At 49.2% G+C, this 24,464-nt stretch overlaps 6 protein-coding genes and 1 pseudogene across 7 annotated transcripts; 4 read left to right on the top strand and 3 right to left on the bottom strand.

Annotated features, from left to right (window-relative positions):
• Nucleotides 1-148: 148 nt before the first annotated feature.
• On the top strand, nucleotides 149-2,131 carry CTHT_0045370 (multidrug resistance protein fnx1-like protein; the record flags this gene model as incomplete). Its single annotated transcript, XM_006694860.1, has 7 exons — nucleotides 149-338; nucleotides 389-700; nucleotides 751-1,277; nucleotides 1,327-1,648; nucleotides 1,699-1,838; nucleotides 1,892-1,957; nucleotides 2,051-2,131. 7 exons carry the CDS (start codon nucleotides 149-151, stop codon nucleotides 2,129-2,131), a joined length of 1,638 nt encoding a protein of 545 aa, XP_006694923.1.
• Nucleotides 2,132-7,845: 5,714 nt separating this feature from the next.
• On the bottom strand, nucleotides 7,846-10,077 carry CTHT_0045360 (annotated as a pseudogene; the record flags this gene model as incomplete). Its single annotated transcript has 4 exons — nucleotides 7,846-7,880; nucleotides 7,975-8,561; nucleotides 8,629-9,614; nucleotides 9,964-10,077. Coding segments are annotated over 4 exons (1,722 nt in total).
• A 5,489-nt stretch (nucleotides 10,078-15,566) lies between these two features.
• On the top strand, nucleotides 15,567-16,414 carry CTHT_0045350 (uncharacterized protein; the record flags this gene model as incomplete). Its single annotated transcript, XM_006694859.1, has 2 exons — nucleotides 15,567-16,013; nucleotides 16,208-16,414. The coding sequence occupies 2 exons, from the start codon at nucleotides 15,567-15,569 to the stop codon at nucleotides 16,412-16,414; spliced, it is 654 nt and encodes a 217-aa protein (XP_006694922.1).
• A 1,207-nt stretch (nucleotides 16,415-17,621) lies between these two features.
• Nucleotides 17,622-18,464, bottom strand: CTHT_0045340 (uncharacterized protein; the record flags this gene model as incomplete). Its single annotated transcript, XM_006694858.1, has 1 exon — nucleotides 17,622-18,464. One exon carries the CDS (start codon nucleotides 18,462-18,464, stop codon nucleotides 17,622-17,624), a length of 843 nt encoding a protein of 280 aa, XP_006694921.1.
• A 944-nt stretch (nucleotides 18,465-19,408) lies between these two features.
• CTHT_0045330 (uncharacterized protein) lies at nucleotides 19,409-19,933 on the top strand (the record flags this gene model as incomplete). The annotated part of the gene is made up of 2 exons (XM_006694857.1): nucleotides 19,409-19,564; nucleotides 19,655-19,933. 2 exons carry the CDS (start codon nucleotides 19,409-19,411, stop codon nucleotides 19,931-19,933), a joined length of 435 nt encoding a protein of 144 aa, XP_006694920.1.
• A 710-nt stretch (nucleotides 19,934-20,643) lies between these two features.
• Nucleotides 20,644-21,796, top strand: CTHT_0045320 (uncharacterized protein; the record flags this gene model as incomplete). The annotated part of the gene is made up of 2 exons (XM_006694856.1): nucleotides 20,644-20,933; nucleotides 21,007-21,796. The coding sequence occupies 2 exons, from the start codon at nucleotides 20,644-20,646 to the stop codon at nucleotides 21,794-21,796; spliced, it is 1,080 nt and encodes a 359-aa protein (XP_006694919.1).
• Nucleotides 21,797-22,722: 926 nt separating this feature from the next.
• Nucleotides 22,723-24,054, bottom strand: CTHT_0045310 (uncharacterized protein; the record flags this gene model as incomplete). Its single annotated transcript, XM_006694855.1, has 2 exons — nucleotides 22,723-23,961; nucleotides 24,028-24,054. 2 exons carry the CDS (start codon nucleotides 24,052-24,054, stop codon nucleotides 22,723-22,725), a joined length of 1,266 nt encoding a protein of 421 aa, XP_006694918.1.
• Between the last annotated feature and the right edge of the window lie 410 nt (nucleotides 24,055-24,464).

Raw genomic sequence — 24,464 nt, 5'->3', positions numbered from 1 at the left:
ATATCCGGTCAGTCCCCCTTCCAATTCTACCATTGGTGAAAAGATCATAATCCAGAAAACAAATTTGAAGGCAGCCCATCCACTTGGACCCGTGGGCAACAGATCTAAGACGGCTTGTATCTTTATAACGCGAACCCATCGCTTTGCAATGACGACCAACAATGAGAACACACAGTACATCAATGGACGCCATGAAGAGACAGTAGGCCGACATGCGAGCGAGACCACCCCGCTGTTGGGGTCTCAGACGGTACAGAAAACATCGTATGTGACCTTTGCCGGTCAAATTAATGACGACTCATGGACTCCTCCACGAGGCTTCTGGTGGATAGAGACTGGTAGGTGACCTCAAGAACCAAACATTAACATACCTGCTAACCAGAGACAGCCCTCTGGGCCAATGTCTTCCTGTCTGGGTTCGACGGAACCATCACAGCATCGACTTATGCTGCCATCAGCTCTGACTTTAACGCCGCCAACAATGCTGCGTGGCTGACGACGTCGTACTTGATCACCAGCACGGCCTTCCAGCCGTTGTATGGTCGCTTTTCTGACATGTTCGGACGTCGGATATGCTTCTTCATCTCCACAGTGACCTTCATGGTAGGATGCTTAGGTTGTTCACTGGCGCAGAGCATGTTTATGCTTGACTTGATGAGGGCAGTGACTGGCTTCGGAGGAGGTGGGCTTATCACGATGGGTGAGTGCATCTGCTAGCTCTGGTTTCGACCTCCGGCTAAGACCACACAGCAACCGTCGTGAACTCCGACATGATCCCCTTCAAGAAGAGAGGAATGTACCAAGCGATGCAAAACATACTTGTCGGGTTCGGTGCCGTACTTGGTGCCTCACTCGGCGGTGTAATTGCGGAAAGCATCGGTTGGAGATGGTGCTTTCTGCTGCAGGTGCCTGTATCCGTTCTGGCGCTAGTCGTTGGGTACCTTGTTCTGGAAAACCCACCCTGCATGATCCCAACAGTAGATCCCAAGAACCAATTCCGTTCTGCTCTGCAGCGTCTGGATCTGTCTGGCGCCGTCACTCTAGTCTTTGGTCTGGTCGCCCAGCTTTTAGGATTGAGTCTCGGTGGTAATGAGTATCCATGGGGAAGTCAGATCGTCATTGGGTCGCTTCTCGCCAGCATGGTGTTCCTGGCTATCTTTGTTGCCATCGAGGCAAATACGAAAGCCATTCCCATGATTCCCCTTCGCATGCTGCGGGGCTGGCAGCCGATTGCTGTACAGATGTCAAATGTGTTCTCTGGCATGGCAGCGTATGCGGTATGTTGGACGAAACTCATCATACCTTGAACATCACTGACGAAAGCAGTATATGTTCATGATCCCTCTATATTTCCAAGCTGTCCGGGGGGATTCCCCATCAGAAGCTGGGATGAAGCTAATGATCCCAGCCATGGCTACCCCCATTGGAGGCGTTATTGCCGGATCACTCATGTCTAGAGGACATCCTCTTTGTGTCAATGTTCGTTTAGGAACGGCTACGATGCTGTTCGGCAACTTGCTCGCGATGACAATGGGCATGACGGGGGATCGGCGAAAGGAGTTCTTCTATCTCCTGCCTGCTAATATGGGGCTTGGACTCACTAATCCGAGCGTACTGTTTAGCTTCGTGTCTCTATTTGAACACAGAGGTAATTATCTTTATACCAACGAGAAGGCTAAAAAGACTAACCTCGAGCAGAACAAGCCGTTGCTACCTCAACGGTGTATCTCATCCGTTCCATGGGCACCATTTACGGTGTCACCGTAACTTCAGCCATAGTTCAGAACATCCTTCTTTCCAGATTGCCCGGTACCCTCGGTGATGCAGCGACAGAAGAGGTTGGTCCAGGAGACCCTGCTTCCAACAAGCTCAGTTACTGACATGGACACAGTTGATCGAAAAACTCCGCAAGTCGCTCTTCTCACTGCATGAGCTTCCTCCCGATCTTGAATGGGCTGTACGTAGATTGTATCAAGATGCTCTCAGGATAGCATTTGCAGCATCGAGTGCGTTTGCGTTTTTGTCGTTCTTGTTCTCGCTGGCTCATAAGACTGGTGCGTTACGGAGGAAGCAAACGCCTCAAGAAGAGGAGGGACAAGATCGCAAAAATAGCATGGAGCAATCGGCGTAGTGTAATTTCATAGTCTGGTGGCACGATAGTTTGAGCTCTTTGGTCCCATAGAATGAATAACAAAGGTTAAAAGACGAAACCTAATGTGCGACATGAGATGAACTGTGGGGGAAGTCAGGCACATGATGGGGAAGTCCTTCCTGATCTGGATTCTGTCGTCAGCCTGCCCCGCAATGGCGTGCTGGGGTCACACAACCATATAACCCTAACCCTGGTTGCCCTGGAAACCGTAAGTACATACACCCCCTTAATCACAGCCCCTGACTCCAGTTTACAAAAGTTAGATTATATATTCAACATATAGCTCTATGAGAATATATCTAGATCTATACTCTAGCCCTGCTACCTTCCACCTTATACGCTGCCTGGCGCATCATAATTGTGCATTCAAGGTTAGCTTTAACTTGTTCGCGATCAGGGGTTCTACCCATCCGATTTTTGTACACCTTGCTCTTTAGATCCTTGCATATCTCCCTGAGGTTCGCGTATAGAATGGACTAAGGTAGTTCAATATCAAAGCCTAGGCTTCTTCGAGTTCGCTGCTGCACGCCAGCTCTAACGGAAAGAGTCTCTCTCCGTTTCTGGTCTTTGTGACCGCATCGCCACCTGCAGCGGTGGATTCCTCACCCCGCTGTCTGGGAGGTCTGTCTGGCAGCCGCGTGCCAGCAATTCTCTCACCACCTCCCAAACCCCGGCTCGACCTGCTTCATAGACAAGTGCATTACCCCTAGCATTCACAACCAACAGCGGGCCGCCGTTGCTAGCCAGGAGCTGGACCAGGTCGAGGTCCTGCTTTCGGGTGGTGAGTTGAAGGGGTGTGTGTCCTGATATGAAGGAGGCATCGGGCTATGCACCGCGCTTATGAAGTAGGCGCGCGACAAGGGTATTTTGGTGGAGGACTGCGTAGTGCAGCCCAGTGAAGCCAATGTTGTTGGGGGCCGTTGGTCTAGTCCCATGGTTAAGGGGCGCTTTAAGGAACGCCACCACGTTGTGGAGAGCGGCGACATTGATTGCCGTGTCGCCTACTCTGTCGAGTTTTTTCAAGGGAGTTGGACTCTGAGCCGGGCTGGAATCGGAAAGTTCGGTCCTGCATTGCACCAAATGAGGACTTCTGCCTTTGGTTGGTAAGATTTGCCGAATTGTGTCGGTCAATAGGAACTCATACCCATCAATCCATGTTCTGCTGCCATATGTAATACGGTTTTCTTGAAATTTTTGGCGGAATTGACACTTGGGCAACTGTGCTTCGATGTTGTCTGCCGAAGATCTCGATGTTGTTCTTGAGTGAGCTGGTATTGCCCCTCTGCGCTTCTGCCAAAAGGGCGAAGAATTGGTCCTCTATCAGCAAGATGCGGATGTGGTCCCTTCATGGTGTGTTAGTGTCGAATAAAGAGAACAGAGCTACTCTAATATCTTTTGCATCGCGCCTATATCCTAACTAGTTTTGTGTTTTCCTTACATCAAATGGCTGCAGTTTGAAATGAATGTGGAATATCTCGATGTCCACTGAGCCAATTTCTTATTCTTAGCAGCAGTTACTGTGAGACATTTGATCTCGTCCAGAGGATATCCTTCAGACGTAAGTAAGCGGCTGGCTTATATGTTATATTTAGAATGCTACCATCAATGGTATGAATTGGATAAAGACTGGCACAGACTTGATAGAGCTGATAACCGCTGTAAGGATGGTAGGTGTATCGCACTGCTTGTTTTCTTTTGAGAGTTTCTAGGCTCTCTGTCATTGGAATAGTGGATGCTGCAAGCTCGTAAATGCTTTAGGAACTTGCACTGGAATCTCATGTTTGAAGTTTATTCATATTAACTGTTGGGAGTTCGTTCGAGATCGGTTTCAATGACTATGTGATTCATTATCTATAGATGTCAATCATGCTTGCGCACACTCACAAGCGTGCCACTCCTTCTTACCTCTTTGTATCTCCAGGTCATCCACCCATCATCTGAGACCTTCCGCCTTTTTGAAGGTGAGGTAAGGCTGCTGTCATTGTTTGCTAACTGCTTGTTCAGTATAAGACTGTGTAGTTACCCCAGGATTGGTCATTCGTCAAACACTGGCTCCAAGCTCCGTGCGTCACCTATTTGAGCCTTCCATTACGGGACATCTTCGTTCCATAATGTTATCGTTCTCCTCGCCCAGCGACTTTGGCAGTGATACCTCGAGTAACAACTGTACGTAATAAGTTAGCTTCTTCAGCCAAATTAGTGCGATCGATGACGAATGGTTTTGTAACTTTATTTGTCTTAAACTTGCCGGTCGCTGTGGTTCTTCATGATGTTTGACAACCGGCGGCCCTTTGTGACACCAATAAATGGTAGGTGCTGAATATTTAATCAGGTCTCGGTTCAAGTTGGGGCAGATAATTAGCCTTATCATGTAATAGGTTCTTTGCCTAAGGTCCGGTTCAAAGTCGAGGCGATCATTTTGGATGCCGCTTAAGTTTAGTGTGGAGAGTTCAGCAAGAGTGTGTCACTTTAGACTATTGAGCATATGGCTATTCTATTCCAAGCTGTCAGTATTTTCGTTTAAACATGCACATCTTTCAGAGCTCAATACTTTTGAACACTTCACCTTCGATAAATGCACCCCAAAGAATATATTCCGTAGTCATGAAACATCCGAATAGAATTATGGAATGTTCCAGATTGATTCAGGACTAAGTCCCTTACTCCTCAGTCTTGTTGTAATATCCCTCCGCCCGCTTATAAAGCACTATATGCTTTGCTGCTCGCCTTGCTGTCTTATCTGTTCGCTTTAGTAGAATCGTTCTCGCTTTGGTGAGCGATCTGACATACCATATGCTATGACATACATAAAGCATTGCTGCTCATACTTGTTTGCCTCGCGGTCTGGTAGACTTCAGTCTGTTCTGGACGAAGTTTTTGTCAATAACGTCACATGGGGACTCTATCGTTAAGGGAGATGTTTCGGCGACAGACCAATGGTCTTAAGGTTAACATTCATGCTACTGGTTTGGAAAGTGCTATGCTTGGTATGAGAGTTGATGAGGCACTGTCGATTGACCAACAGCTTACAAGTTCAGAGCTATCGAGCTTAAATGTAAACTCAGATTACCCAATGTTGACATAAGGAGCTAAGGTAAGTTATATTTATGTTCGTATCTCGTATATATGTTTGGCTGTATCACAGAATACCCTCTGAGTGAGAATTCAGGGAATTCAGGCAAGAATGTTGGAGTGGAGAGATGAGGCAGTCCTTAGCAAATCCAGTAGGCAGCCTAGTGGCAAACTATATCTTGACCGGGAACAGCGTAGTACGCCTAGGTCATGCTCAAGACATCGGTATGACTGCAACCTAGTCTATAGAATACTTACAAACTAGAAAAAGCCTGAAGGAAACCTGTGGCTTGTTATAAGTGGATACCTTGCAGAGTTACTACCGCCAGACCCTAGCTCATCTTTACTATCGCAGATATTGGAAAGTAGTTATAATAGTGGGGTAGACAGACGGTCTGAGGGCATACTGATCGACCGGAGATGTAATCCAGCCAGTCAATGCCAGTCAATGCCAGATGGGCAATTCTGTAATAGTTGCCGCCACTGGCTTCAGGGAGAGTAACATAGATGACTGCAGACGAAGATCATAGTGACTATTGAGATAGAAGTTCTCGAGGCAGAAATGTTTATTTGCTTCACTAATTAGGTTCGCCAGTGCCACAAAATGCAGGAAAGAACCATCATACCTAATATAGTCTCATGGCATATAATCGAGCAACGCCGCACTTTCTTGTGATATGGCCCTCCCACTTATCAGCCGCACACGGTGTAGCCTTCCCTGTTGATTAACTGTGCTGTCTTAACCCTCTCACTTGCTTTTGCACTTTCCGATGCACTATTCCATGCTTCGTTCTCATACTTCTACCGTTCAACAAACAGCTACAGGAATCAGACATGTCACACAAATACATCATGCAATTGGAAAAACGTTCGAACCTTCTGGCCCAGTGCTGGACAGCCAGATTAAAGGAGATCCACCCCTCTTTGCAAGAGATCAGGGCGATCGTTTGCATTCAAATCCTCCCCATATCCTTTGACTAGACCCTTCAGAGCAAATTAGAGAGTTTGTGTTGCGCACAAAATTGCGGAGCTTCTTCAAACCCTCCTGCTGCAAGAAGCTTGCCGACAAACATCACGAGGCCTTCAGTGCGGATAATGTTCGTATTGGAGGAGTCAAAATACTCTTGAAGCTTGTCCAGGCCTTTGGGAGAACGAACGCCTATGGTGTGCACCCATCACGATCTGCTAAGTGCGGATCAACTCGGCCATCAGATAAAAGTTGTAACAACCTTAGTACGTCCATACCCTGCAGCCTAACTCAGTGGTGTTCGGTCACAGTTGTCTTGTCTGTCTGGATCGATTCGGCCTCGGATAACAGAGTCTTAACAACCTCGGTATGGCCATTCGCGCAGCCCGACTGCGCGGCGTTTGACTTTCGTTGTCTTGTCGGTCTGGATCGACTCTGCCATCAGATAAAAGAGTCTTAACTACTTCCAAATGGCCATTTTCAGCAGCCCAACTAAGCGGCGTTCGGCCTTCTTTATCTTGGCGATCTGGAACGACTCGGCTATCAAATAACAGAGCTTTGACAACCACGATATGACCATTCTTTGCAGCCCAGCTCAGCGGCGTTCGGTCATAATTGTCTTGTCGGTCTGGATTGACTCGGCTATCCGATAACAAAATTTTAACAACCTCCATATGGCCATTCCGTGCAGCGTCACTCAGCGGCGTTTGGCCATAATTGTCTTGTCTGTCTGGGTCGACTCGGTCATCCGATACCAGAGACTTAACAACCTCGGTATGGCCATTCCACGCAGCCCGACTTAGCGGCGTTCGACCTTCGTTGTCTTGTCGGTCTGGACTAACACGGCCATCCGATACCAGAGTGTGAACAGCCTCTGTATGGCCATTCCACGCAGCCCAACTCAGCGGCGTTCGGCCATAGTTGTCTCGTCTGTCTTGATCGACTTGGCCATTGGATAATAGGGTCTTAACAACTTCCATATGGCCATTCCGTGCAGCCCAACTCAGTGGTGTTCTGTCATAGTTATCTTGTCGATTTGAATCAACTCGGCCATCGGATAACAGAGCCTTAACAACTTCCGTATGGCCACTACGTGTCGCCCAACTCAGCGTGGTTCGGCCATAGTCATCTTGCCGGTCAGGATCAACTCGGCCATCGGATAACAGAGTTTTAACAACCTCCATGTGGCTATTCTCTGCAGCCCAACTCAGTGGCGTTCGGCCATAGTTGTCTTGTCGGTCTGGATCAACTCGGTCATCGAATAACAGAGTTCTAACAACATTTGCATGACCATTCCGTGCTGCCCAACTTAGTGGCGTTCGGCCATAATTGTCTTGTCGGTTTGGATCGACTCGGCCATCGGATAACAGAGTCCTAACAACCTCCATATGGTCATTCCATGCAGCCCAAGTCAATGGCGTTCGACCCTCGTTGTCTTGTCGGTCTGGGTCAACTCGGCCATCTGATAAGAAAATTTTGACAACCTCCGTATGACCATACTTTGCAGCCCAAATCAACGGCGTTCGGCCTCGATGATCTTCTTGGTCAGGATCAGTATCCTGGGCACTTGTAAGGAGCACCGTGACTAGATTATCGAGCCCGTAGACACCAACCATGTGAAATGCATTCTGAGAGGGCCTCAAGTACTCCGAACTTAGGTTTTGACCCTCAAGGAGCCAAGGCTGCTCTCTGATGTCGGAAGATATGGCACAAAGTTGTACTACCATATTGACCCATTCCGATTTTGTCAGTAAGTCAAGCAGCTGAGGAGTGTAGAAGGAACATGCAGATGCATGATGTCCCCAGTAGTCCACAGCATAGGCGAAGAGAGGTTTTTCAAGTCGCTCAAGCGCCTCCTCATGCGTCCTGACAAGGCCACATGAAAAGTCCTTAAACGACAGGTATAATACGCAGGTATTGGCGATATCAAGATGGACGGTCGGAAACCACCGAGTCAAAGCATCATGGAAATATTCCTGAACTGTATAGTGGACAAGCCGAATGATTTCGCTTTCTTTGTCGATGACAACAAGCCCGCAACATGCCGAAAGCATGTCTTCGACATCAGGAACTGCGGTTTCATCAAGCTCGTCCTCACTATCCTTGACAGCCCATGCATACTGAACCTCTTTCGTTTTCAGAGGACGTTTGGCGCAAATGATCCAGGATAGCACATGGTTGGCAAGCTCCTTGTATCCAGCCGGTTGACCATTGATTCGTTCCATCGCGTTGTCATATGCCCGGCGTAATAGGGCAAGCTTTGGCTCCTTTTCCTTAGAGTCGCTGTGAAGCTCATTCAGTGTTTTACGGATAAGCTTTGCGCTAACTTTATCTTTCAAGGACTCGAAGAAGAGCTGAGCGAGTAGAAACCTAAGTTTGTAAGTCATATGCTCAATTGAGTCGTTAACTCAAGGTTCATGGAACACTGATGACTTACATGCCATCTGCGACACTGGCAATGCAACTGATGATCTCGTGTTGGAGGTCCGGGTACTTTGAGACAGCGCGCAAATTAGACATCCGATTGCGCATATATCGCTCGATATCGTCCCTTTGGGCCACGATCTCAAGCCGGGGGTGTCCATCGAAAGCTTCCACAATATCAGGTACAGGGCGGGATGTGGCCAAGAGGTTGATATTAGTTTTTCTGGATTGAAGGCGCAGAAGTGTTTCAATGAACTTAAAACGAACATTATCGCTCATTTGGCATTCGTCCAGCGCATCAACAACAACAAAGGCCCTATCCTTGTATAGTGCGGCAACAGCATGGAACATCTCCTCAAGATCGCTCAACGATGGCTGTGATCTATGCTTCTCGTGCCGAGCATAGACATCCATGACTGCGGGTGGTGGCGGAAACTTGTTCCTGAGTAGTTGCTTTACGAGGTTGGCAATGAGCTGCTCCACGCTTTGGTCATCTACGCGCCGGAAGTTACAATAAAGATATGCAATACCAGCGTCACAGTCTGCCAAATTCCTTTGGAGATAGTCGATGATGATCGATACAAGAATAGTCTTTCCAGCACCAGGTATGCCGGGGCAGAAGAGAGTCACTGGCTTCCTTGAGAGACTGGTGGACTGATCAGCTTGAGGAAGAATAGGAATAAGACAGGTATGAAGGTAACAAGGACTATACCATTCCTGAAGCTGATGAGATTCTAGGAACCACTGTCCTGTGCCTTCTTCTCTTTGCCGTAAAAAGTCAGCTTGTTGTGGCGAATAGTCTGCTGAAGAGAGCCACTGAAGCAGTTCTCCATGTTTTTGCCGAGCTTCAGCGGTATGTGTCTCCTGCACCATGGAATTCACACCGGATGCTACAGTATTGACGCTCACTTCGATCTCACTCGTCCGTTGTTCAATAGACCGGAGCTTCTGAAATTGGGTCTGATGGTTTCGGTTCTGATCTTCTCTGCCCTCAATCGCCTGTTGTAAAATCTTGGTTTGAAGAACAAGTTGATCGCGCCCAAAAAGCAAGTTTAGAGTTTGGTATCGCCGATGGAGATTTTCAACAGCTTCGCGAGCTTTCCCGCCATCAAGTGCAGCCTTGAGGCACTCCCATCCTAACCTATGACCATCTGCCCGCTTTTTCATTTTGGCGAGCAAATGTTGCAGCTCATTCTCACATGTAGATAAGAGGACAGCGGTGTCCGTACCATGCAGGGGATCAAGCTCAGAAAGCAATGCTGAAGAACCATTTTTTGAAGGCGCTTGCAGAATTTGGGTCCGAGAGAATAGTACGGGTATGTAGTAGAGTAGTCTTGAGGGCCCCTACTTCGAGAATGAAACTTTTTGTGTCCGCTTTAACATCCTTCCAGTTGTTGTAAAACTTGAAGGTAAACTCCAAGAGCTGGCCGGCCAAGCCAATAACGCCGATAGGATCAACCATGGTGATACCCTTGACGCATTGGTGAAAGTACAATAGAGTGTGGCAGGGGAGTATTTGAGAGGGGTTAGATGGAAAAAAAATTTTACAAAATGACTCAAGAGTGTCAACACTGTAAAGGGATTGAGTGAGAAGTGTTCTCAGTCAGAGGTAAGAATGCAATCGCAAAAATTGATATGGCCAGATAGTGCGAAACGTCTTTGCAGGTTTGTTAACAAAAGTAGTTTCAACTTTATGCCTCTTGCTATAGTCTAGAGACCTTTCAACCTTCCCCTCTTTTCTTCCTTTGATTCCTGATCCAGCCAATCAGAGGAGACGACGTTAGATAAACCAATCAGATGTGGTTAACCTGGGCGTTTTGACAATGCCAAAGCCTACTACGAGCCTCTCCAAGATGGCCCCCTCGAGCGCGGGCATTCTGGCAGCCCTCAACAGAGCCCGCGAGGAAAAGGTGAAGGAGCTCAGCGCAATTTTCTTCGTCACCGAGAAGCTCCCGCGAACCGTTGAGGACATTGAGAAGAGCCTTGAAGTGAGCTTGGAGAGGAAGGTTGGGAAGTGTCAGGCTGATGTGGGACCTAGTCATAGGACCCACTGTCCGTGGACATCAATACGCCCCACTTTCTCTGCTTTCATATGTATCTTTCATATGTATACATAGACTACACTCGGGCAGGATAGAACCTAGGGCCTTCTTGTCCTCCTTCCAACTGTTTAAATCTAGAGTCCCCCGAGCCGAACTCTGGGGACAGCCTGCGAACCCCGTCTGGTGACGGCTCTCCCTCTCCCCACATTCATCTTTTCCCTCAGATCCCCCTTCGAACCCGAGGGCTGGACACGGCTCCCCCGAACTACTCTCCCTCCCCTCGACCATGCGACATAACAGCCCTTTAATATCTCACGTCAGTTTTTCTCCAACGTGAGGTTCTTCTCTGGCGTCGCCTGTAATCAGTATATCTTAGATAGCTCTTGCCTGCCGGCGTCGTGGGCACGATTTAGCATCCCCGGTAGTGAAACGGTCGGAAAAAGAAATAAATAAATAATATACTACACTCATAGTTGCTTCTTATGACAGGCCCAGTAAGCACTGTCTCCTTCCAGACACTCATTAAAAAAGGCTCTCCACCCACGATTTGCTCCTGACTGTGCGACAGGTTGTGTACAAGATCTTGTTCAGCTCATCAGCACCGATATCAACAGCACCAGGAGCCGAGCCTTTGGGTAGATTATGTATTGGGGTCTGCTTCCAGGGTGTCTCGCCCTCAGATACCTTCTCCACAACCAGCAGAGATGAGGCACCTTGTTCACTTGGGTCTACGGGCAACTAGCAGCCAGATAGATGCAGCTGATGAGTCTAGGATTGCCACATCCAGCGGGTTGCTTGGAATCTTGATAGTCTCGCTACGCTGCATGGTGTTACCTTCCTGCTCTGTACCTATTCAACCCAAAGAATCGGATAAAAATGCCGGACTCTGACTGGGATAAACTGAAGGGGGGCCAAAAGAAGTGATAATCCAAGCAGTAAGTTCAACATTGAGGTTAGCCCTAACTGCGTCCTAAAGGTCCGCGCACGCCACCGAGCTACAATACAATCTGTCACAAACATGCCAGAAAAGGGATTTCTTGAAGCAGAGAAGGGGTGTCATCCTCTACTTCGTTTCTGTTCTCGAAACCTGAGAGAGCGAGAGCTGGGCGAGGTCACCCCACCCATATTCCGACACTTCAAGTGCTTATCCGACTGCTATTACCGGAACTGTTCCATAAGCTATCAGCTGAGGAGCCCAAGACAGGAGTTCACAAGCCGGCAGGAGCCTTTATCCAATGGCTTGTGTTCCGCTGCTTGAAAGCGTATCAAAAGGCCTTGTCCCTGAAGCGTGGTTCCTGGGTACGGGAATTATTCGCGGATCTGGACAAGCTGACCCCTAAGAAGATGGAGAACCTGACAATTTTATATCGACGTTGGGATTAAGTAGCCATGTGACGCGAATCCATGAAACAAGAACAGTCAAGGTTATCTCATGTGTACTGCATCTTCCTAGCTACTTAATCTTACATTTCGATAATACAATAGGAATTGTAATCATGTTATTTTTCTGGGTACGTCCCTTGATGCTCTGCTACAATTCTTATCTCTTTTACTCCTTTTCCGACATGAGGTACCCCAAACTACACAAGCAGTAGCCAGCGTTCTTCCAGTTTATCGTCAACAGACGCTTTACCTTTATACGTCCAGGTCAGACTGGGTTCTCATAATCGGGTCCGATCTCCTTGAGATTATTTGAGCAACTTGATTAGTAAGAATGGTAGTAAACTATGAATGAATCGATGGAAGGGAGCCTTGGTTTTGAAAAATAACAGAAAGGTATGGGTGCAGACAAGGCATAGCAGAAACATCACCGGCAAGTAAAGAAAGAAGTTGTTGAACTGTTGGTTCAAACGGGCCGGTATGCGAGTCCGGGGAAGAACAAGATTCCTTTTTTCCTTCAAAGGCCTTCACTTTAACATGCTCACGGAATCCGGAAACAGCCATATTTTTCTAGCAAAAGCCTAGGAGCACAATGAGTTCGTAGCATCTGATATTATGCCAAAGAAAATTTCCTAGAAAAGAATAGTTTTTCTCTATTCTCCACAAACTTCTTAGATATTTACATCCCACTGCAGTCCATAGAGAGTGTTTTTGTTCCCGGAGCTGCTGATGCGATAACCTACGAGCATCTATATTTTCTTAAAGTAAATTGTAATTAATGACGATATAGCTCCTTTGCCGTGGGCCGTTCAGTGCCAGCTGCCAGCCTGTCAGTCTGCCGTTCCTTTGTTGGGCATACTATGAGCAACCCATGATCGAAGAGCCAACCAAAAGTCAATCTCGTGTCAAGCTGCAGTTTTTTGTCCGTTTCGTGTTGGATTAAACATGTCCTTAGCGAAATACCGCTTTCTCTGGCAATCAAACGTCCGCAGGACCGCAGCCATGGGCCATAAGGGTCAAAACTGGCACGGCATGCCAAACATGCAAGCGGTTACCGCGTTGCACCTATACACTCCCATTTCCCCGCTTCTTTCACAAGAACAATGGAAAACCGGACTGAAGTGCCCATGAAAACTCGGGGAAGGTCGGTTCACCATGATATCAAGAGCCTTTTTCTACAACGCAGTAGTTCCTGTCAGCCGAATTTTTTGTATGTTTGTTGCAAGCAAGTTCGCATTTATCATTACTTATTCCGAAGTATACTTGTTTCGGCACTATGGACAAGGCATCACAGAGAGCATAGACGTACCCAAGCGCGTTGGAATGCCGTTCCACGACTTGTTTCAGTGGGAAACCTGCCTAGAGGATGTGAAGGATCCTAAACACTCTTCCAAGCCTAAATACCCGCAATTCTACGCTGCCCGCAGGCCTCGTCTTGTGAACGACACAAATACGTGGTTGATCTGGAAGATATATGGAGCCACACGACCGAATGAGCCAGATGACCGAGGCAGGAGGACGAGACCCCTGAAAACCCTGGAAGGCTGAGGGACTCATAAGGGCAGGAGGATTCCATAAAGAAACTGCCAAGACACGATTAAGGACTTCTCTTGGTTCTTTCTCTTCCTAACACAGGGACACTGACGACCAAGAAAAATTATTACACGTATTAATTGAATTAATCGTGCACCCCACATCGTCAGTGGCTATCGTCTAACCCATCTGACCCACTGTCGATCCCTTCCTGCACCAGACCTAGTCCCCCGTTACACGGATGCAGTTGACCTATCAACCGCCGTTTGCCCATATATTTGAATAAGTTTAGTAAAGCAAATAGATCAAGAGAATCATAAGATAGTCTTTCCATGAGCCTCAAGTTCTGCACAGTCTTTTAGGTGACATGAACAGAGGCCTCATGGAACAAAGAAGAGAATCATGACCTCAAGCTATTATGACAAATGATCATACCTTCATGTGTCAAGCTTCCAGGGATCTGGTCCCATTTAGTTTGGGCGTTTGATTATACCATAGAGTTTCGTTTATTGAGCGCCGAGTTTGACCATCAGAATCCAGAACCACGTCAATTCTTGCTAAGACTTCTCGGCAGCTGATGGATGTCAATTCTTCTCGAGCCATGGCCAAATCTTGGCAATAAAAAAGCGGCGTATCTCTCTTTACTTTAATATTCTAATAGGGAAAAAAGCAGCTAGGAACAAAAAAGGCGTCAAATTTCAATATAAAAAAAGCAGTAGTCCAACAGCCCAACAGCCGAATTCAACAAAGCAGTGATGTGCTGCGTCAGCTTGGTATCGACACTGTTCCCGTGCTACCAACACCAACAAAAAGACATCGCCTGACAGCGGCTAACAAGTTTGTCGCCCAGAGGATGGTGTGTCGAAGTACTCGTCAAGCTTCCCGTCCAGCGGGAGATCATATATCGGATGTTTGTATCCGGAGAGTTTAGTTCATTCACGCTTTTGTCTCATCGGTTGGTGTGTTGATTGTACCTCCAAGCGCACCATAGATGTGGGATGGCATCTTTCTTCGCTTCAGAGGCAGTTAGCCAGCCAAGTAGCATTTCTCTCGGTCAGTTAGCATATATCAAGCACCCAATCGATGAATTGGCAGTCTAAGTAGTAAGATGATTGGTTTAGGGAATCAAAAACGGTGCTCGTGGGGTAACCAAGATTCAATGATGCATTTACTCTTGGAAGCATCGACGACAACTCATTTTCCCTCATATTCGTCAGAAAATAATTTCTGCATCAGCTTGCTTGAGAGGTCATGATAAGGTCTTTAGGAAGTTTTCTCATGATCAAGGTTAGTTCTCGGTCTTGGTGTAATAGCTTTGGTAGCTCAAGATCAAGCCGTAGTTGTAACCTAGCTGATAATCAAGGATGAATTAGACATCCTAGGTCTTTTTGAGCATCAGAAAAATATATTCAACTGTATCTTGGCCGTGGCAACATCCAAGAAAGTGAGAAGCCTAAGGATCATCCTACACAAAAAGTGGGGCGGATTCAGGGGCTTAACTCCAAGGTAATCAAATGCATCAGTGGGAAGTAAACAAAGGAGAGAAACCAAAATCAACAAGTAAAAAGGCCCTTGAAATGGCAATCCTAATGTCGAGAAGATGACTGAAGGCTCGCAATGTCGCATGGAGATAGGAAAGTCGACAGTTTCAGCGCGCACGTCCCAGGGCCAGACTGCGCTGGAGTGGGCAACAACCCCTCCATGACCGACTTCTGCGCATTTTCCCCGGCGACAATAGCGGGCAAGAAAATAATTTTCCAAATCCACGCTCACATACACGGTGCTGTGAGGACAACAGATTGGATGGCAGAACTGCGAAGCACGCAGAGCTGCCTATAGATACTTGCATTTTCACTGTCTCTTCTCTTCCTCTTCCTCTCTTGACACATCGGGAAACATCACAAGCTGCGAGTGCTTTTTAAAACTAAAGTTTCCTGACAAGTACAACTTTATTGCCGATCTTACAATTTTCACCAGTCGATCACCCTTGAGAAAAATGTCTTCTCCCTCGTCCGTTACGCAGGGCTCCCTTCGCAGGAGGGCCAGAGTTGTCAATCGGTCCCGTCAGGGTCAGCAGCCATCTGCGTCGGCTGCGTCTGGGAACACTGAGACCACCCTTACGGCGAATTCCACGGGCGCCACTTCAGTCACCAAAGCGGGCGACAGAGCTGCGGTTGACCTGCCCGCTGCTTCCGTGCAGCCCGAGTCGCCAGTCGATGTCCAGTCCTCTACTGACACCAACGTTGGCGCCGCCAGCAGCTCCCGCCGCCCGCTGCCCACGATCGAGAACGACTACATACCGCAGTGGGGGCGCGAGCTCTGGCACCAGAGAGCCAGGGAGCGCGCGAGAGCCGAGGAGCTCAGGCGCGGCAAGTGGAGTGATGAGTCAAAGACTATGCTTTTGGCTTACCTGGCCAAAGGCTATACAATTCATGAGATTGCGGTAAGTTAGCTGCTCATTTAACCTCGTTTCCGTAGCTTTTCGTTGTCCTTAAGCTGTCCAGTCCGTGGGACGGGGTTGCTTCGCCAGTTGTCTGTTCGACTTTTTCTGAAAGTAAGAGTTGTCGCTACATTCTTCACCACTCAGGCGCGGGTGTCTTGATCAGGACAGGGAGCTAATGAGCACTTTGGCAACAGGACTTCGAGAAACGCACTCCTGAAGAGTGCTACCGCGAGGCCCACAAGATTGGAAAGATCTATAATGACAAAGCACTATTGAACAAGCTCGAGGCAATCAAGGGCAACCTTGAGGTTACCGACGACGACGAAGAGGGAAACGGAAAAAATTACTGGGAGGTGCATGGGGTCAGCCCTGGGCCCAATCGGGGCCCTGGAGTTGCTTAGAGGGCACCGGGCAACAAGTCACTTTTCGGGCTGCGTTACTGAACAACGAGCTCACTACCTGATTCAACTACCAGCGTATATTCAGCAATCAACCTTTGTTCCATACCTTTGACGTGTCAAGCCTTGATCCCACCGTCTAACCTTTCCTTCCTTTGCCCAAAGCCTGCCAACAACCGTACCATCCTCACTCCGGCTATTGAACTCTGTTAAGAAGTTTGCGTTAGTGTTTCAATGATCTCGCCAACTTTTATAGTCTAGATAGTTGTCAACGTTATTGCCTCTACAAACCTATATTTTTGATTTGCTGTTCTGTGACCTAGATTCGGATGAAGAGGAAGTATCGGTCGAAGAACGATTCCGGGACGGCTGAGGCTATGCAGACGCTTCTACGAGCAAGCAAGGTTGACTGATTGTTCTCTCTTACAAGCTATCAGGAATGATGTCTGTCGTTGATAAGAAGCACACTTGGGAATTCTTTACAGTGGGGAAGGAGGAAACTTGTCCCAGAGTTGGGGTACTTATTCCCACAAAAGAAATACGCCTGTGTGATCTCTTTTTAATCTTTACACCAAGTCGCTTCCTACCTTGGAATATCCTACTAAACCTTTTTTTTATCAACGCATAGCTTCCTCCATCATGAGTCAGCAGCCCATAACGGCCATATGACTAGTAGGAGATCAGTCATGACTTGGGTACGTTGGACTGACTCCTCATTACAGCATCACCTCAGCATCTAACCCAGCTTTACTGGCGTCAAACCCTGTATTTTCGTAGAGAATGACACAAATGACCTCTATCAGACGAACATTTTCACCATCTTTGAAGCAGAACACCGCTCTCTCATCATTCCTCGGGTCCTGCACATAGAAACATCGTATCTATGTTTTGTAACCACATCCTTCCTCCAGTCCACGCCAATCCCAAAACACCCCTCACAATCCCATTCCATCACTTCCAACCCTAAATCTACCCGTCATATTCCCCAACCTCCCAGGATATTGAACCCCGTTTCAATCCCACGTCCATCCCATCTTCCTCAGCTACCCCCCTGATTCCCCTCACCACCTGTAGTAGCCACATTCCCCGCATTCCCCTCCGCTTGCCCCTCTCCCGCAACATTACCATTGATATCGCCATTTGCTGCTCCATTTCCATCTCCAGTTGCATTCCGAGCGGCCTGAGCTCTAGCTAAAGCTGAAGTTTGTCCTTAACCCTGAGGCTGCTCCCCCTGCGCCTCTGCTCCTCCAGCAGCTTGAGCCTGAGCTTCAGTTGGTTCACCCCATCCTTCTCCTCCCCCAGTTGCAGCAGGCCGTTCCCCTTCTCCTTGGGCTCCAGGAGGTCGCGCTCCCTCTGGCTGGAGCTGTTCGTGACCTGCTGCTGCTGCTGCTGCTGCTGTCGTCTGTTGTTGTTGGCCCTCTTGGGCTGGTTGTTGTCCCTGCTGACCTTGGGCCTGGCCCTCAGTCGGACCTCGCTCTTCCTCTCCCTCAATATCCCCTGCCGAAACCCGACGGGCACGAACATCAAGTGGCTTATTGATCTGCAATCCCCTCCACGCCGAATCCTCCCCCTCCCTCTCAATATCCCCCCTCAAATCCTCCGGCGGCACAATCGTCACAATGTTCGGCGGTAAGTGCTCCCCTTCTTGAGCAGCCATCCCCTCCAACAATCGCCCCCAATTCTGCTCCACCATCGCCGCCGGCACAGGCACACCCCTCGCCTCTCTTGGGATTCCTACCCTTTCAGTATCGTTTTGTGAGGTCTGGTGGTGCTGAAAGTTCCACGGACACCATGCGTCTGTGCAGACGGGGTAGAAGACGGTGTAATACGTGTGCGGGTCAACATAGGTGTGCAGGTGATGATCGGGGGAGTTGGGGCAGGGCCAAGCGGGGAAGGGGAGAGTGACAGAACAGGAAGAGGAGGGTTTGGAGAAGCCGAGACGCATGTGGATGTAGCGCCGGGCGAGGTGGTGTGGATGGCCGCCAGCTAGGTAGATTAGCGTGTCTAGGCGGGACCAGGTTTGTTTTTTGGGTTTGTCTTTCTTGGAACCCATCTTCGTGAAGTGAGAGGTGATGGTGCTAAGGCTTTCCCGGAACTCGTCGAGTGTGAATCCAGAGCAATGCTTTTAAAGGGAGAAATCAAGACTATGACAGTTGCTTCTCATAAGGGAGGGGGATAATCATAACCCAAGGGGTATTGATATGCTAAAGAAGCCACCAGGCTGGCGTTTGAAGTTTCCGCGATCGGAAGTTTTCGCGTCGAACTGGTACACGACATTCGTGTTGGGGTAACGATGACGCTGCTTTCCGCATGACCACGTTGTGTCGTGCAGCCGCTTGGCCTAGTTTTACTGCTGATGAGGCTGTGAGCAGTGTTGCAGTGTACTAGCTAGCTGATATGTTAGACATGGTGAGATCATGGGAAACCTTCCCGTCTGAGCTGACGATTCAATGTTGCTACATACGAGGGTCGAAAGAGAGAGCCTGATGGGATACTAGAGTCTCAAACCGTTGTGTGTTACTCAGCTTCAGTTACATGCTCTTTACTCCTGTGCTTTAGCCGTTAGTATTTACGAGAATCTATTCAGAACTCTTAAACACAAGTTTCTCGTCCTCCAGGTGTCACCGTAATGAAGCACAAACACTCAAATTCCCACTGAGTAACCACTTAATCTATTGTCTCTAGATAAGCAACAAGAGCTCTAATGAGCTCAAGACTTAAACTTAGCCCCAGATCAGCGGCTCTTAAGCTTCAGTTATTCCAGAATCCTCAAGTCGCGGGCAGCTGAGAAACAGGGGGCAGAGGAGGGGCAGGCAGAGCCGGACGGAGAGGGGAGCAGGCGGCTGCAGGAAGAGGATTGCAGGATTTAGACCACTGGGTCCGACTGTGGCAGAACAATGAAAACGCTGCAAGGAAGCGGATGCGATGAGGGGTGTTACGAATGATTAGAAGCCACAGAGCAATGAGAGCCAACAGGGCGAACTGAACCTGCAACCGATGAAGCACGAACTGCCTGCTGTGAAGGAGCCTAATGATGAGAAATATGTGAGCCAACCTAGCACTGAGAGCCAGCCACTGAGGGAGCACGAGATGGGCGCTGCGAAGCCACCAAATGCTGCGAACGATGAGAAAATGCTGAGTGGTGGGAATGATGTGAGCCAACTGAGAGAACCGAGCCTGCCACTGAGGGAGCTCTAGACGGCTGGCACAAAACAGCCGAGTTATGAAAATCGTGTAAGCTAGCCGAGCGGTGCAAAGCCGCAGAGCGATGGGAGTCAGCCATCGATGGCGCCCCTGATGGCGCACGAGAGCTCTGAGGCAAAGGGGCAGGCGAATGGTGAGACCTCGCAGCAGCAGAAGCTGAAGCTTGAGCAGCCGAGTGCCGGGAAAATATTGAGCGAGGGCTCAGAGCACGAGGACTGGCCACAGAAGCCATCTGCACCGCGCCCGCTGAACTTTGAGCAGCAGCTAATTTTTGAGAAGAATGCACATCATCGTGGTCGCCCGTCAGATGGGGAATAAGAGAAGAAACCAAGGGAGGAAGAGGAGGGGGTAGTTCGAGTAGCTCGCGATCAGCCTTCTGCTCTATACGCTTGGTGACATAGCGGCGGGCCTTCCAAAAGGGATGGCCGCCAGCTAGAAAGACGAGGACGTCGAGTTTGTCGAACATCGTGCTTGAGCATCGGCCATTGCGAAGATCATCACCAGTCGGTGGATTTAAGGGAGTCTTGACTTCGTAATGTGGCCACATTGTGGTAAATATGAATATCTGACTGTTGCTGTAGTTCGTCCGTTCCTCTGCCGTTGTGTTCATTTCTAAGTAAACAGCAACTTGTCCGCCCTGCTGCCCTGTTGTTGATCTCGATCACGACAACTTCTGGCCTTAAACATGAATCTCATGGTCCAATCTTCATCTCTTTGTAGTTCGGCGATCCTAACTCTTTGACCACAAGAGGGGATCACAAAGAACAATACCAAATTGACCGCAATAGCCCGGCCGACTCCCTCTCGCTATATTCATCCCAATTCCCCCAAATCACCCCTCAATGCCATTCGAGCCCTGAATCTCACCCATACCTTTTCAACAATCCTCGCTCAACCCTTTTTTTTTCCCTCCTTCCTCGCTCACCAAACATAAACATCCCCCTGAGTCCCTCGACATCGACCTTTTCTTTCCTCCTCCTCACTAACCGCCTTCTCGCAGAGCCATCAGTCAAGTAACAAAATCCACGATGCGGCTCCCTCATGCACTCACTGTCCTCCTGCTGGCCAGTCTGCCGACGAAAGTTCTCTCCCAAGCCGGCGGACAAGGCACAGTAATGCTCTACACCGACCCTGACACTGGCATTCCCTTCTACGGCTATGTCGTCCCCGGCGGATACCGCTTCGGCATCGTCATGCCCGAAAAGCCGACATCCGACTTTATCATGCAGCTCACGGCGCCGCTGCTGGAGAAGGGACACGGATGGGTGGGGGTGTCGATGGGGGCTTCAATGAAGGGGAGTTTGCTTCTCATCACTTGGTAAGTCGCCGTGTCTGAGAAACAGCGATCTCGTAAGAGCGGTTGAGCGACCTACCTGACTTGTTGTTTTCAGGCCGAACGGTAACGACGTGATAACCTCCGCCCGCCTAGCAACAGGCTACACCTCCAGCAGCGTGATCCCGTACTCCAAAACCAGCTTTTCCAAACACAACACCATCAGTCTTGCCCCCCTCCCCACCGGGACCTACGCCAACAGCACGCACCTCGTCTCAACATTCCTCTGCACAGGCTGCATCCACCCCAAGTTGAGCTTCTCAACCGACTGGGCATATGACTCCAGCTATAGTGGAGAACACTATTTTTCGCTGGCGTATTCAAGCATGCCAGTTGACGAGCCCGAGAAGGAGGATACCATACTGAGCTCGCATAAGGGTGATGGAGCGAAGGGGTGGTATGCGGGGTTTAATTTGGGGTTAGGGAATGCGAAGAATAGGGCGTTTGAGAAGTTTCTTGATCTGGTCGACTCCCAGCTCAAAGGAGAAAGGAGGACCAGCGTCTCTAACGAGGGAGGCTATTCTAAACCGACAGGAACCGGAACCGGGCCGATCACCCCAACCGCAACGGGCCGAGTCGTAGGCAATTACACCGCCTCACTTGCAACCTTCCGAACCACGCCGCCAGCATTCACAATCACCAGCGCCTCAACAGAGACAGAGAAAGTGTACGCGGGTATCGCGACGGGCACGGAAGCCATAGTGACAACCAAGACGGCAGACCCGTGGGTACACGAGACACAGACGCCGACGCAGCCAAGCACGGTGCATGCGAAGATTGATCCGTTCTGGGCATGGATGACGGCGCTGGCCGTGGGGGTTTATGTGTTGCAGGCTTTTTCGAACTGAGGGACCAGGCGCAGTTGAGGGTCGACTAGCTCTGGGTCATTAATAAGAAAATATCTGGGTTATAAGGGAGGGGGAAAAAAATGTGGTCAAGTGAGTTGGGTTTGGAGTGATGCGAATGGGTAGGGAAAGTTGACCTGCTTTTCAAGAAGTTTTTTTAAGTGAGAAAATGGTTAACTGCTTTTTATCTGGTTGATTTGCGTCAAGGAAAACAAGCTTGAGTCTCCTCAAATGGGGATGAAGATTTGCGAAGTTCATTGTACATACCGAACGATACGAGACATTTCTAAGAGTTTTGAGGTTTTAGTAATATCAAGACTCCATTGGAACAACTAACTTGTCTTTTTGCCCTTTCACATTTCCGGAATTCCACTCCAAAGTCTCTTTCATTGCAGAAGGCTAGTTTTGGGAACCTCTGCCCTTCAAAGACCCCTCACTTACACTAGGTAGCCACCGGGTCTTTTCTCCGCGTGTCACTTCTCCGCCTTAACCCTCATCCCGTGCAACCTCCGGCGCAGCGGAGCGCTTCCGGTTATGATGCTGGTGTTGTTTCACCGGTTCATCATGTTACTCTTGCAGTTTACAAGGACCGAAGAGTAATTATATAAAAATGTCAGGGTCTGAGGCACAGAGTTCACGAATACAGGATACCCAATGACAATGACGCTAGACACTAGTGTCACAACACTTTATCATTCATTGCTCACAAAAAAAAAACTAGTCATTCTTCTTTTCCCTGCCCGCGTAACCTAACAAAAGAGAACTGCTATCCCTTTATACTTCCCTCCACGTGGAATCTGAAACACTTGTCCCACCTAAAACAACCTCTAGACCCCAATAGCTGCTACTAACCGACCTGGTGCCCCGAACACACACGGAACAACCCTCCCCGAAACTCCTCCCGATCCCGACATCTTTCCATGAAACCTTCACTTTCCAAAGAAATGCGTAATCTTCAAACTCTGCTCCGCCCCTCCCCCAGCCTTAACTTTTGACTTGACTGGACTCTTGCTCACATTCTTCATTGCACTGATTTTCCCTTTCGTTGTTGTTGTTGTTGGCTTGATAGGGGATGTGTACTCCTTAATTGGGGAGGGTGATGGCGAGGGGGCAGTTTCTGTCTTCTTGAACGGAGGCTCGCCCTTGAGGGGGGTGGTGTCGGCTTCGCGCTTGACAGCCTTTACGGGTGAAGAAGGAGGTGGTTTTCTCTCCCCTTCGGCCTCTTCTCCCTGATCGCCAGCCATTCCCCCTTTCTCGTGCCCCTTCCCGCCCCCCTTGCCCGCCTTCGCAAAGAAATTTTTGATACTCCCCTTGCTTTCTTTCTCCTGGATGGGTATAACGAACGAAGGGTCGTCCTTCCCCACCTTCCCAACCTCCCTCGCCACCGGATACACCTCAAGTTCCCCTTCAAACGGCCTCAAGCATCCCTGCAACTCCCCACTCCACTCCCTCCTTTGGGGGTCCAACCATCTCCAGAACTCTTCCGACCCGGGCTCGAATATTACAGGCATGCGATCATGCAAGAACCTCAACTGCTCATTACTACTCGTCGTAATGATCGTGTACGTCCACTCCTCTCTCGCTTCCTGCGTTTCGTTATCTTCCCAGCGGATGCAGTCCCATAACCCCGCGAAGAGCATTAGCTTCCCGTCTTTGCGTTTGACATAATGCGGGATCTTGTCTTTCTTGCCAGGAGGGTGCAGCCATTCATAAAACCCTTCTGCTACCACCACGCAGCGTTTGCGGAGTTTCATACTCCCCCACAGCCCGCCAGGATGGGAGAGGGAGTCGTCTCGGCAGTTGATGGTTTTGAGGAGGGTGCCATAGTCCGGGGCGCGCTTCGACCAGGAGGGGATGAGGCCCCACTTCATCGTCTGCAGCTTATACCTCACCCTCTTACCATCCTTCCCCTCCTTATGGGTATCCTCATCGACAGCAGAATGGCCAGCCCCCTTGCCTTGAGCGTTAGCATCAGCCTCACCCTCGACGAGCCCGGCGAAGCTGTGGAGAGAGTGATAACCGTAGGAGTCCTCGGCACGGTAAATAGTCCCGTAATATCCCGGCGCAAAGTTATAGCTTGAGCGCGGCGAGCCATCACCTTCGTCAGCGGGAGCCTCGTCGACAGGCATGTTGTCGGCTTGGAAGAGGCGGCGGACTTGGGAGGGCCGCTTTTGATCAGCGTTAGCCAGTGCATTGAGAGAGAAAGGGGATGATGGATAGAGAGGGGTCCTTACCAGGGCCATGGCGTAGCGGCCGCACATTTTTGATCATATATGGACGGATTTGAGTTCTTGATGAGAATTATCTAGCAATTCAGGGGTTGATTTTGTTGTGGTTTGTGGCCGCCGTCGAGATGGTGACGGACCATCGCCGTTCACAGGGTTAACGAAGGTAGCTATGACGTCGATGCTGCGACGCGCTCAAGAGTGGGGTTATTACGCGAAGTGAGACGCCAGGTCACGTGAGTTCACTATCCCAACTCCGCTGGACCACCTCACACAACAACCACACATCACCAACAGACATGCTCTTTCTCAAGCACAACATCTTATCTTGAGCTAGGTAGTATTCCATCCAGTCTACCGCACGCTACTAATCAACCAAAAAAAAAAAAAAAAGAAGAGAGAGAGAGAGAGAGAGAGAGAGAGAGAGAGAGAGAGAGAGAGAGAGA

The sequence above is a fragment of the Thermochaetoides thermophila genome (assembly GCF_000221225.1).
Source record: "Thermochaetoides thermophila DSM 1495 unplaced genomic scaffold scf7180000011818, whole genome shotgun sequence".
NCBI lineage: Eukaryota > Fungi > Ascomycota > Sordariomycetes > Sordariales > Chaetomiaceae > Thermochaetoides > Thermochaetoides thermophila.
This window is presented reverse-complemented; position numbering and strand designations above follow the sequence as displayed.